We start from the raw sequence: 14187 nt of genomic DNA on the forward strand, positions 1-14187 counted from the left end.
GTTGTTGCATCACAACATGCTTCGATGGATGTTAAACCGGACATCCTGTCTGTTAACATTAGTTAGTCGATGTTAGAGAACCCTCGGTGTCTTGTATTAAGAGTAGGCGAGCTATCGCCGGCACTCTGAACAAATGACATTTCTGCCAGTCGAACACAGATACGTGAAAGCCTTGGCCTAAAAACGCCCCAGAGTCTAGACTGAAGGTGGGAATAATTAGGCTCATTGAATAAATCAGTGGTGGGTTGTCTAATTAAGTAGTTAGAGTACTGGGTTGTCGAAATGAGTAATTGGAAGTTGTCCGAGGAATAACATGTACATAAAATGCTACCGCAGGCAATTCATGGATTACGATTTATTATAATTACTGTGTGAGAGGATGTGCTTCAGTTAGAATACAATTCCAACGTCATATCTCATAAAACAAGTCCGACTTCGTAATCGACAATACAACATACGACAATCAAGGACAACAACTCGCATTTCAGTTATTTCTTCTTTCGCTTGGATTTCCCCCCTTTGCTCTCTTTGGCTTTTCTACCAGACAGGGCAGCGATCACCACCATTCCTTTTCTCACCCTCACCCCACGCCACCATGCCTGCAGCTGAAAATACGAGAACATATTGGCACACAAAAAATTGAGACCAAGTTTGTACACCATGGAGCAAGAGAGAGTGTGTGTGTGTGTGTGTGTGTGTGTGTGTGTGTGTGTGTGTGTGTGTGTGTGTGTGTGTGTGTGTGTGTGTGTGTGTGTATTTTTATGTGAGTTTGTGACAAAGTGACAAAGCTTAAATTGTTTTAAAAAAGTGATGCCTTGGACACACGCCCACCCACACAAACAGAGGTATATACTTTGAGACCTGGTAGGTCTCCGTTCCATCTGCTGAAACCTACCCACGTTTGGAGATAGCAGTCAACAACAGCAACTTACACTTATACACACTTACACACATATACATGCAGGCGCGCACATGCAGGCGCGCACACGCGCGCGCACGCACGCACACACACGCACACACACACACACACACACACACACACACACACACACACACACACACACACACACACACACACACTTAATTAATTGTGTCATAGCAGCTAGTCCTCTAATATAACATAATAAGGATTGCTGTAAATGATGTTAATTTCACAGCATCCTACTCGTATATTCAACTTCATTTAAATTGTAAACCTCAAAACAGTTCCCTTACCCAAAGTACCTGCAAAAGTATTGTTACATTTGTCGGGGTAGGGGTAGGCATGAAATACCTCATAGGGAAGTTAGAAATGTGTAGATTAAAATGCTATGTATGCTGCGGAGAATCTCGATGTCGTGAATCGGCTGCCTGTCCGGGTAAGAGTGTTTCCATGTCGCCATAAGGAGGGTGGTTTTGTGCTAATTAATTATAGGGCTTATGGTTAAAATTCCCCTGTACATGTTTCCCTCCCTGTGATTTTTCCCTTATGTTCTTATAAAACTCAGCCGGCCAGGCAATGGACTCACTCGCTCACCACGCCGCCAGGGCCGACAGAAACAGCATTTGCCGATCGGCAAGTAAACCCCCGACGTCATCCGACATTCTGAACAGAGATTAGACTCCGCCCCCGACGACTTATGACGGGGAGGCCACGCCCCGAGCTTCGTGACTGGTTAAGAAGCCATGGAGTGATGAATAGAGCTCGGTGATTGGACAGAATGTGACGTCAGCGTGGAACATTCGAGAGCTGGGAGAGGAAAAAAACGCTGTCTTGCCATCTCTTTTGTGCTGGCTTCCAACGAGGACGACTGCATACCTTTTGCTCTCTCGTCTCTTTTGTACTGGCGGTTGTTGGAGGCAGTCGCATTCCTTTTTCTGGTCCTGGCGTTCATGAAAGGTGGTCACATTTAATTTTGGTTTGGGTGCACTGGTGGAGTGAGTTCGCAGGTGTGGACCCGGTGCAGAGAAGGAGCATTGTGGCAAACTTCGATCGTGAGGAGCGGGCTTTGCCGGCGGTTCGTGGAGCTCACAGCGTTTCGGACGGAGTGGAGAGCGCAAGGGGACTGCCGGCCCGAATTACCTCACATTCATGGCATGGCGAAAGTGCAGCTCGGCGCCATAATGAGCCGGTCGACGCGTGGCCATTTCGCAGACCGACCGGACCTGTGATGCCCACCAGACTTTAGTTTACCTTACCTTTCATCGTTCCCTTGCATTATCTTAATAAACCCATTATCTGTTGCTTGTTACCTTGTGTTCTGTCTCGTTTATTTGTGGTGGGTTCGAGGAAGCCCAATGAACTCGTACAGGTAAGCCCTTGCTACCGTCCACCCCACGCATGTCAAAACCGCCAAGTTTGGTATACGCCTCAGAGTAAAGCTCGTTTCGGTCACGTCCTCTTGGTGTGTTAACCCCGGGGACATGACAGTATTCAACCCCTACCAATAATGCCACATTTAGATGGATTAAGAATTATGTAGAAACTACTGGGCGACCTGATCTGGGTAGAGTCTGGGTGGAATGACATGTCTTCCATTTCTTAATGATGGATTTCACCATACTCAGAACCTGGTGTTGGCTTAGGGTTAGGCTGCCAGCTTGGGATCCCTGTCCATCGCTGAATTAACACCAGGGGGGTTGACTCAGCCTGTCATCCTTCTGAGGTCGGCAAATTGAGTACCAGTTCACTGGTAATTCCCTGTGTATCGCGAGAGGCGACTAACAGGGTTGGTGGCAGGAAGGGCATCCGGCCATAAAACATTGTTTCAAAAATGGGACCACGGTGCCCGAAAAAAGGCGAACCCCCACTCTGCGGGGGAAAAATGGCCTCTAAAGGCGGTTCACCATACTCAAAGGGATAAGGAGTGACTTTGAAATCTTATAACCCTCTCCTGAGTGCTGCTCCTCCACCACTTTATGTCTGAGTTCTTTGGAAAACTCCTTGGTCTTCATGTTTGTCTTGTTGGTTTACCAAGTGAGTTACACCTTAAAACTCCTTAGATAAGTGGGGGAGCTTAATTTTTAAGGGAAACCACTGATTATTATATACAAGTGCAACCTATTACACTTATTTTGTAACCTTTCAGATAAATTATTTGCTCCTGAAATGATTTTGGGTTCATTGGGCATAGGGTGTGAATGCTTATGCAACTGAGAATCGTCCGATTTTCTCTGTTAATCTAATGTATTCATTCACATTTTGTGTACGTTTTTTCCCTTTATCGCTTTGGAATAGCTTGTGAAGACTATATTTTAAGTTTGATTTGAAAGCATCATGAAATAAGCTCAAGTAGCGTCAACATGTGAAAACTTTAGAGAGGGTGAGTACTTTTGCAGGCCACTATAAGAACATTAACCTGTAAGCATTTCACTGGTTTCCTGACTGCATGGATCATCAGCTGGGCATAGTAAGGGAAACATATGAAAATCTGTTAACTAAATTGTTACCAAAAAATTTCTTCACCAATATGTTTGTAAAGGTGTGTAATAACATGTGTTAAAATGTTGAAGGTCAACTCCCGTGGGAAACCCAGAAAAAAAGCTGTTGAATTCGGGTACCGAAAAATTATTTTCGAGAATTTTTATTTTTTTAAATCGGCCCTTAAGTAACTTATGAGGGGTCAAATAAGGGTTTTTCATGATTCTGAGTTGATTGTTAACATTTATATTTCACCACAGACACTCCTTTGTGGAAAAATAATTTCTAAATATATCTCATTTTCTACTTTGCAGGACATGGAGTCTAGCAATATGGATGAAGACGTTACTCCACCTGTGCTCAATTGCTTCATCTGTGCACGCTCGGATACACCAGCTGAAAGGCTCATACAGACAACTCCAAAGGGATACTCAACTTTATTGAAACAAGCAGAAACTGTCGAAAATGTTACTGTTGTGGAACGTATGAAGGAGGCTCAAAAGGAAGGAAAACTGAGGTACCACCAGAAGTGTAAAAATGATCTGTACAACAACTTTGTTGCAACCACCAAGAAGTCAGCTCAAGCATCAAAGGCAGAGAAAGAGTCATCAAAGTTGAAGAGAAGACGCACTACTTGTGAGTTCAGTTCATCAACTGGCTGCAGTTCTAGAAGATCACAGTCAGTTGACCTCCTGTATAAGGATGTATGCATTCTTTGCAACCAACCAGCCCAGCTCTACAAAAATAATCCAGCACAAGCTAGAAAGAAATACAGAGTGCCAGATAATTTGACTGCAGATACACTGAAGGCAAGCTTGCTGAAGACAGCACGGAGTCGTGGGATGACTGGGGCACTGAAGTCACTGGACGCCTGGAAGGGATCAACGACTTGGTAGCAGAAGAAACACTGTACCATTTGCGATGCAAACTTATGTTTGCGAGAGGTGACAGTTTGTCCAAGACTGATGAGGAAGGAAAAAGGAAGAGAGGACAGAGGAGTATTGATGAGGAGCGAGAGACAGTTTTTATTGAATTCTGCGAATGGTTAGACTCAGAATTAGAGCATGGGGTAATGAACATGGACCAAGTCCATGAAAAGCTGCAGGAGTTTGATCAGTCACCAGAGAAGAGCCTTTCTTATTCAAAGCATTGGCTAAAGATAAAACTTCTAGAGAAATACGAAGACACCTTGTATTTCACAACACAGGAAAGAAGGGCAGATGTACTCTGTCTCAAAGATGGCACCGACAATATTCTGCGAGCGCATCATGCTAATCTTGACCATGGAGATGAGAAGACTCAGATCATAAAGACGGCACTCAAGTTCATATCCAATGATATTGCCTTGATTGATTTAGGTCCAAAATCATACCCCACCACACACAGTATGACTGACATCGATAGTCAGCTGACACTTGTTCCTGCAAGCCTTCAGATGTTCTTGAGACCGATTGTCAAGACAGACGAAAGAGTTGCCGTTTGGGGGCAGAATTTTATTAAGGCCTGTCGACCTCGGTCTGGAGTATTGCCACACCAAATGGGGCTTGCCATACAACTTGATCATAGATTTGGGTCAAAATGGATGCTCAACAAGTTCCACCGGCTGGGATACACTGAGTCTTACACGGAGACACAAAACTACAAATACTGCTTCCTTAATAGTAGGAGTGGAGATGATGTTCCAGATACTTCTGGCACTCTTGACACCATTGTGGAGGAAACCGATGAACAGATCAATGATGAGGTTGCGGTTGATGCTGCGCTTGAGGATCAATCAGTGATGACAGCCAAAGTGCCAGCCAGTGAAAGTGAATTGTCAAGTAATGATCAGGTGGTCTTTATGGAGGTTGGGGAAACAAACAATGCAGTCACTCAGTTTGTTGGAGACAATATAGATTTAAACATTGTCTCTATTCATGGAAACACTCCCTTTCACTCAATGGGTTGGATCGAAGTCACCTCTCCGGCACCACCTTTGCCTATGTCTCTGAACATGTCTCTGTCTCTGCAGCATGTCTCTGAACCCCAGTGACTATGGATGGACAATAGGTGTGCATGGGTATGAGCCAGTTCCAACACTGGACCCCACGGCTCCTGAGGAGCTATTGCAGTTCACGAGCTGTAATTGTCATGGAGATTGCAGCAACCGGCGATGCAGCTGCAAGAAGAATGGGGTCACGTGCATCTCGGCCTGTGGAGTCTGTAATGGCATTACATGCAGAAACTGCAGTCATGATGTTGTTGAGTCTGAAGAAGACATAGACAATGACTGTTGAAACTTCTGACATTGTGAATGAGAAATAACTCTTGAGTATTATATATGTATGTGAAATAAAAGCTACTTTGTGTGTAAATGTAAAAGTGGAAATATAAATGTTAACAATCAACTCAGAATCATGAAAAACCCTTATTTGACCCCTCATAAGTTACTTAAGGGCCGATTAAAAAAAAAAATTCTCGAAAATAATTTTTCGGTACCCGAATTCAACAGCTTTTTTTCTGGGTTTCCCACAGGAGTTGAACTTCAACATTTTAACACATGTTATTACACACCTTTACAAACATATTGGTGAAGAAATTTTTTGGTAACAATTTAGTTAACAGATTTGTGAAATATCTCATAAAATGCCCTTACTAGCACTATTATTCCTCTAGGTTTCGATAGTTTCAGCCCAGAACCTCTCCAAAGGGTGGATCCACAACCTCGGTCATGGATCCACATCAGTAGATTACCTACATCAACAGATCCACGACCTCATCTGCATCCAGGCAGTCACTCAACCCATCAATGCAACATCACTCATCAAACTTTACTCGCTGGAGGATTTAATGCATTATCAGTTATCACATAGTTACAACTCCCATCACACATTCAATTATATGATAATAAATTAGATCATGCACATTGCACATCTTACTTTTAATATAACATGTCCACCGACCATCACAACCTCTGGATCAAACTGGTATTCAAATATGAAAGGGTGAGGAATGACCGGGATAGTGGTGGAGAACTGAGCAACTCCTCATCCATAAAATAACCCATATAGTCTGTGCCTCAGATAGCCCCTCCTAATCAAATTCCTATACCGCATGGCTTCTCGTGCCGACCTCTGTTTTTAACTACATGCGGAGGTGTGAAAGGCAGGTGTCTGGCCCCTTAAAAGCAGGCTTGCTCGGGGTAGGTGGAACTCGTTAGACTTGATCGGCAGTCTGCCTTGGAGAAGGACAACTCTTATTTCAAACCTGGGGGGGTTGAGCTCGTTAGCCTTGGTCGGCAGTCTGCCTTGGAGAAGGACAACTCTTATTTCAAACCTGGGGGGGTTGAGCTCGTTAGCCTTGGTCGGAAGTCTACCAAAATGGGGGTAGAGGCACTGTTGTCTCGAAGCAGTCTAGTTAACCCCTCCCAACCCTTTTTGTTCTGTGAAGACAACTTTTTACACTTGTCTTGTTTGAATCCAAGAGGCTGGTTGTTCTGCTTTTGTTTTCTTTGTGTAGCCCCCCACCTCGAGTGGCCTTCTGGCTTTGTGGTGGACAATATCCCATTAAAAATAAATAAATCAAAACGACATTTATAACGGATTTTATACATGTTACCCGGTGTCCTAGCAATCAATCATTATAATATCATCGAGTCGATCTCTATCAGATCTCGATCTAGCAAGCAATGAAAATGGTTATATATACATATATATATATTTATTTATTTATTTATTTTTGTTAAGAAACGGAAATAAATTCCTGCGTGGGGCTAGTGTGAAAAAGTTCTGACAACCCGGGAATCGAACCCAGGAACCTCATCACTTACGCGGTGACAGCCCAATAAGCTCTTGAGTCTCCAGGATATCCTCAGAGATTTCTCACACTAACACTGTGAGCTTTATAATGGCCGATGTCTTACGTGCCTGCTAGGCAGACCCCGGATGTGAGCGTATGTATGAGTATGTAAGTGTGTGAAAGTGCATTGAAGATGCACTCAGGAGAACCCAGGAACCTCATCAATTACGTGGTGACAGCCCACTGAGCTATATATATAAATATATGTTTGTGTTTTTAAATAATGTATTTGTATAAATATGTCAATAATAATATTTTTCTTATTGATATTGTATTTCACTAATTCTATTTGGTGTCGTTTTATGATATTAAAGAAAACTTGTTTTAATCTGCTGACACACACATCTCGTTTTTTTCATTTGTTCCTCACAATTCTGTCACACACACACACACACACACACACACACACGCGCGCGTACATGCCCAGACACACGGCTGACACTTTTGTTAATTGTACAGTATCGGCTATTCCTAAAAAAAAATACAACTTAAAGGATTGCTGTAACTGATGTTAATTTCACAACATCCCATATTCAACTTCATTTAAATTGTAAATCTGAAAACATCGTTTTCAAATGCACATGGACAGACGCACACAGACTTCATTTCACGCTGCACGGGTGAACCAGCTAACGACATGACTACCGGCACAACATACAGAGTTGGATATAGTCACAAGAGAAAGGTAATGACGGAGTTATCCAGTGATGTAGAATTATGACGTGATGCATTAATATACAATTATGATCACGTGATATTTCATCCATAGCAAATGGCGCTACAAAATGGATGAATGGCGTGAAAAAAAAAACGTTTTTACCTTGATAATGCTTTTGAATTCAATTTCCTCTCTCTCTTTCATCTTTCTTTCTGCTTCCTTCATTAACTCGTGCTTGATGATGACACTTTCATATTCATTGTACTGCAAATCCACGTGACACATCAATCAACTGTTAACTAGATGCTTGGGGACTTTGATATAGAATAAGATTTAATGAACTCGGGAGCAAAATGGGATCCACAAATGGGATCCACAAAATGGGATCTGATCAGGTTTCATTACTTTTTTGATGTTGAAGGCTCCAGTCACAGACTATATAGTCCTCATCGATGCCAGGCCTTAAATAAAAGAACTGCATTGATAGAAAAGTGAAGAAAGAGAGAAAAGTCGAGAGTTTTTGAGGAAGTAAAAAAAATCTGCTTTGTGAAAAGGGTAAAAAGTGTTTGGAAAGGCTTGAGAAGGTAATAAGTTAACTTGTATAAATGTGAAGCAAACAGTCAGGTTGGATGTGCTTTGGATTTCTTGGACTTGTTGTAAGTGCCCTGAGAATGTTGGTATTTATGGAGGTATGTACATGTTTATATATTATGTAATCTCATCAGATCCCAGGAGAAGTGCAGTGTGTCCAAAAAATAGTGCAGTGATTTTGATTTTTCAATGTTATTAATGCTAATGCCTAGCAATGTGATTTTTTTTTTCCAGATCGATGCGCTAACCCTGGAGATTTACCATGAATAAATGGACAGATCAAGAATATGCTACGATTGTTGAACTGTACTTTACAAATGGAAACTGAATTGTTCAAGTGCAGCGAGCCTACAGGCAGATCACTGCACTACTTTTGGGACACCCAAATAACACCCATTGTCAGTAAAAATAATCATCATCATCGACAATAAAGATTATGAAATATATTGTCTTGATGTCTTGATATATATTATTAATATGTATTAAAGTGAACAATGTTCACTAACATTGGACATTTTTGAATTTCAGGTACCAATCAAGATCAGGTTACTTAGACAGTTGAAGCATCAAGAAGCTTCCTTTTAGCTAAGATTAAGTCACAAATAAGCAAAGCCATAATAAGTATATCAACACAATATACAGGAGATAAACACACCAACAGCAGGATAGAGGGACATAACAGGAGGTACACTTCGAGGATGCATGGACAAGGGAAATTAAATGTCCAGAAAAAAAGTCAGCTCAGAAATGGCCGTTTTACACCTGTACAAAAATTAACTCGAGAGTGAAACACAGCAATGATGGGTCAAATTCAGGAGTGCAACACAACAATGATGGGCCAAATTCAGGAGTGCAACACAACAATGATGGGCCAAATTCAGGAGTGCAACACAACAATGATGGGCCAAAATCAGGAGTGCAACACAACAATGATGGGCCAAATTCAGGAGTGCAACACAACAATGATGGGCCAAGTGGCCCCTTCATTGACTTTTAAAGCTTGTACGGGATTGTGTGATGACTCGTTCGACTCAGTGGAGTCCGGAGGAGAATTAGGATCCTTTGTTTGTTAATTTCCCTTCTGCAAATGGAAAATAACATTCAGATGCAATTGGTTCGATTATTTTTTTGGGATGCGTTATGAAGCCTTCTTTATCTGGAATAGCATTGGGGTATATTTGTGTGTACGAGTACCCGACTGCAAAGCCGCAATGAGCCGGCGAAGCCAAAGCCTCTTGCCACGATTTTACCCATCACTATGGCATCAGTAGGTTAGGTAGTTGGTAGTAGGTAGGTGTAGTAGGTACCGTACCAAGTTCAAAATGACACCATTTGCATTCTGGATGAGATTAAAATTTATAAAATTTCCTTCTTGGTGAATTCCGTCTCAACTTCGGATATTTCCGACCGTGAAAAACTATCCCCTACGGCCGCGAGATTTCTAAAAAATAATTCTTCGTCAATTTTAGAATATTTGACGCTGTTTTCAGCCTCCGAAACGCGTAATAAGCTTTTTTGAAATATTTTTTGAAATGCTCGAATCTCATTGGTTCCGGTGTTTGGTGACGATTTTCGTTGAAGATAACCAGGGCCCATGTGGTCCCGGGGAACAAGGTTGGTCTTAAAGTATTTTAATTACAAATTAGAGGTGTATAAGATTGTGAATCAAACAAAGACGGGTGAAATAAACTCCTATTGAACTTTTCTCAATTTTTTATGCATACTTCCGCATCTGCAAGATGGCGGCCTTCATGGAGCGATTTGGTTTTTGAAATATTTTGTCAAATGCTCGAATCTCATTGGTTCCGGTGTTTGGTGACAATTTTCGTTGAAGATAACCAGAGCCCGTGCAGGCCCGGGGAACGAGGTTGGTCTTAAAGTATTTTAATTACAAATTAGAGGTGCATAAGATTGTGAATCAAAAAAAGACGGGTGAAACAAACTCCTATTGAACTTTTTCGCAATTTTTTATGCATACTTCCGCATCCGCAAGATGGCGGCCTCCATGGAGCGATTTGGTGCGTCAAAGCTTCGAAATTCTCAAAGGATTCAGCAAAATCTGGCTTTTCAACATAATACATACGTCGTACGCGTTCATTCACAACACCGGCTTCGCCAGCTATAATAAAAGGCACTGTCCATCCGTCCGTCCATCTGTCTCCTCCATAACTCCAAAACCATGAAACCTAGCGGCCCCAAACTTTGCATGCATACACCTGGACGTCCAACAGATTGCACGATGAAAACTGGGTGTTTGGGTGTGTTATAACACCCTTTTTGAAGATGATTAACGAGGTGCTCATAAGAAGAAGAAAAAATCACTGTGGTGGCGGCCCGCCATCATGGTCAGCCCACTGCACCTCCCTGGGTTCTTAAGCCACCATTTTGTTTCAGCCTACTCAAACGTGTCTTGCCTTGGAAACACGATCGATTATCATTACATAATTGAAGCATATCATCAAAATCTGGATTTGGATATGAGGATTGGATGCTGTAGACTAAATAATGTCCAAATCTGGAGTGAAATTTGACAAAATTTACCATATCTATCGATTGGAGGACGCTATTCAGGCTGCTTTTCCAAGCCATGGCTGCAGTGGACAGAGCTCCCTTTTTGTTTTTAGTCACAAGGCTGGGGGAGTTTGGGTGTGTTATAACACCTTTTTTTGAATTTGTCTGCTCTCAGTGGTTTCCACATGATTAGCTGCTTGAAATCGATCTGTATTTAAAATTCCTCAGCCATTTCAACAAGAAGCAATCAGCTTACTATCGCTTGCCAAGCCAGCCGTTCCTTATCACCCATTTCGTTGGATTGCTTGCCGGAGTGCTTAAGCCGCTTGGCGAGGGCTCTACAAATGAAATCGGAAATGCCTGTGTACTTAATTAATTAGTAACAAGGCCGGGGAAGTTTGGGTGTGTTATAACACCCTTTTTGAATGTGATTAATGAGGTGAACCACTACTTGGTGAACCACATTTAGGCTGCTTATGCAAGCCATGGCATTACAATAGACAGAGCTGCCTTTTTGTTTCACGTACCCATTTTTTCATTGACTAACATGTTTGTGCGATATAGTCACTCTCCCCCTCCCCTCCCCCCGCTTCCTCACTCCACCCTCCTTCCCTTCTCACTCGCCTCCCTGTTCCTCCCCCTCCTCACTCCCCCACCCCTCCTTGGCCCCTACCTCCTCTCTACCCCTTCCCCCCACCCCACCCTCTCTTTTTCTCTCCTCCCTCATTTCTCTCTCTCCCCTCCATCCTCCCTCCTCTCTCTCTCCCTCCCACTCTGCTCCCTTTCCTTCCTCCTCCCTTCTCCTCACCGTTTCCCTCCCTCCCCTCCCCTTTCCTTTCCCCTCCCCCCTTCCCCTCCCCTCTCCTCATCCCTTCCCATTTCCTCCCTCCCCTTTCCCTCTCTCTCCTTGCCCTCCCCTTCCCTTCTCCCCCTCCATCCTCTCCTCCTCCCCCCCTCTCTTCATATTCCCATCAGGAAGGACTCATTGTTTGTTACCCTGCAACGCCAGGTACCTTTGCTAGTATATACACTCCATGGCCAAATGTATGTGGACACCTGAACATCACACCCGTATGTGCTTGTCGAACATGTCATTCCAAAATCATGGGCATTAATATGGAGTTGGTCCCCCCCCCCCCCCCCCCAATGCTGCTATAACAGCCTCCACTCTTCTGGGAAGGCTTTCCACTAGATAGTGGAACATTGCTGTGGGGATTTGCTTTCATTCAGCCACAAGAGCATTAGTGAGGTCGGGCACTGATGTTGGGCGATTAGGCCTGGCTCGCAGTCTGCGTTCCAATTCATCCCAAAGGTGTTCAATGGGGTTGAGGCTCTGTACAGGCTTGTCAAGTTCTTCCACACCAATCTCGACAAACCATTTCTGTATGGGCCTCACTTTGTGCACAGGGCTTTGTCATGCTGAAACAGGAAAGGACCTTCCCCAAACTGTTGGAACAAAGTTGGAAGCACACAATCGTCTAGAATGTCAGTGTATGCTGTAGCGTTAAGATTTCCCTTCACTGGAACTAAGGGGCCTAGCCCGAACCATAAAAAACAGCCCGTCAGGAAGCACGTAAAGGTCAGGAAGCAAGAAAAACAGCACGTCAGGAAGCCTACAACTACCTGCACGTAAAGGTGAGGCCTTGATGTTTCCTGTCCCAGGCTTCAGTATTTCCTTATATAAATTGGGACATGAATAATTCAGAATGGGGGGGGGGGGGTGGGTGAGAGTGATGACATAGTTGGTGAGGGGATTGGAGTGTGTGCCACAAAGTGTCCTGTGGGTGGCGTTTGTTTATGTGTAAAAGGTTTTGTGTTTTTGTGTGGTCGTGAGGGTGGAAATTGAGTTATGGTTGAGATGTGATTGAAATGTGAATGGGGAATTCACATGTAAGCAGGCCATGGCAGTACTTTTCTCTTTATGACATCTTTATGGAAATATGTGGTTGAGAATTGAATGGTGGTGCGGGAGGAAATGTTATTGTGGATTTTGTGGGTGGGGAAGGTGTGTGTGTCCGCAGGTACGGGTCAATCTCTGGAGGAGCAGTAACTGCGGCCCCCTCTGAGGTAACTACCCCTGGCAGCCAGTGGTGTCTGGAAATTGGGAGCCTGTCGGGGGGTCTGGTTGGGCGCTCTGCGGTGTGGAGACCTCTGGCGACCCGTCAGGCTATGTGAGAGCCTGAGGCAAAGGAGCCTGGTGTAGAGACCTTCCCGGCAGGACGACAGCTAAGGAGCTGTTTGGCTGTCACGGGGTCAGGAATTAAAGGGGAGGGGTGAAGAAGTCGTAAGTCGGGCGACTTGTTTTTGGACTGCGGGCACCACAGCCTGAGGTGCCCCCACCATCTTGCTTGTACGGTACCTCCCCGCTGCCTAGTTGAGGGTCACACACATGTGTTATGACATCTATGCCATAAGTGCTTTGATGATTATTGAAATGTGTGTGAATGGTTATGGAATTTGTGTGAGCGAATGGGGGCGAAATCCACCGAGCCATGTCACTCACCTGTAACACCAGGACAGCGCCTGCGGAAATTCGGGTACATTTGGGATGGCTCCGCAGATAACATTGGATATTGTGGCATCCACCGGGGGACGTGGTCTGTAGAATGTGGTTGTACAAATGTTTTTGAATTTTGCATTTTTGGTTAAGATTTTGTGGCTAAGGTAGTTTTTTGTGTGTTGTTGACATTTTCCTTCCTGCCCCAGGAGTTAGGAGCGAGGATTCCAAGGATTGTACATATTTGCATTGCTGCTTAAGGGGTACAACGGTTTGGAGACGAGGTAAGTTAGCTGTGGCTCACTTCCCACAACCCCTCCTAATTTATTTCATAGGCTAATTAAGTGTGAGTCTGTAAGTGATAAGGCTGGAACGGTAACGCCTACAGTGAACCTTGCGGGAGCTACGGTTCCGGGGGGTGGGGGGGGGGGTGTTACGTTTGTGGGGGGTAGACAATGATTACCTTAGTCCAGGTAGAAGTGTATAGATTACCATGCCCTGTATGTCACAATGAAAAAGAAGAAACACCATGTACATAAGTAGGGATCCGTTAGACCGTATGTCGTGTAAGAGTGTATCATTGTTCCCATGATGAGGAGTGGGGTGATGTTAATTAGTTAGGGATTAATGGTAAATCCCCTGTATGTAATTGCCTCTGTTATATCCCCTCTGTTCCTTATGACAATGCAGCAC

At 43.7% G+C, this 14187-nt stretch overlaps 1 protein-coding gene across 3 annotated transcripts in view; it reads right to left on the bottom strand.

The window, feature by feature from the left end:
• Window positions 1-340: 340 nt before the first annotated feature.
• LOC137438461 (dynein regulatory complex protein 9-like) overlaps window positions 341-14187 on the bottom strand; it is a 44906-nt gene continuing 31059 nt past the window's right edge. For all 3 annotated transcript variants that reach the window (XM_068133565.2, XM_078767110.1, XM_078767109.1), the window contains 2 exons: window positions 8058-8159; window positions 341-605 (listed from right to left, as the gene is read on the bottom strand). In XM_068133565.2, coding sequence (XP_067989666.1) covers window positions 489-605; window positions 8058-8159 — 219 coding nt within the window. In that variant the 3' untranslated portion in view covers window positions 341-488. The remainder of the gene's footprint in view (window positions 606-8057; window positions 8160-14187) is intronic.

Source organism: Myxine glutinosa, chromosome 13 (assembly GCF_964187855.1).
Source record: "Myxine glutinosa chromosome 13, kmMyxGlut1.1, whole genome shotgun sequence".
NCBI classification, from domain to species: domain Eukaryota; kingdom Metazoa; phylum Chordata; class Myxini; order Myxiniformes; family Myxinidae; genus Myxine; species Myxine glutinosa.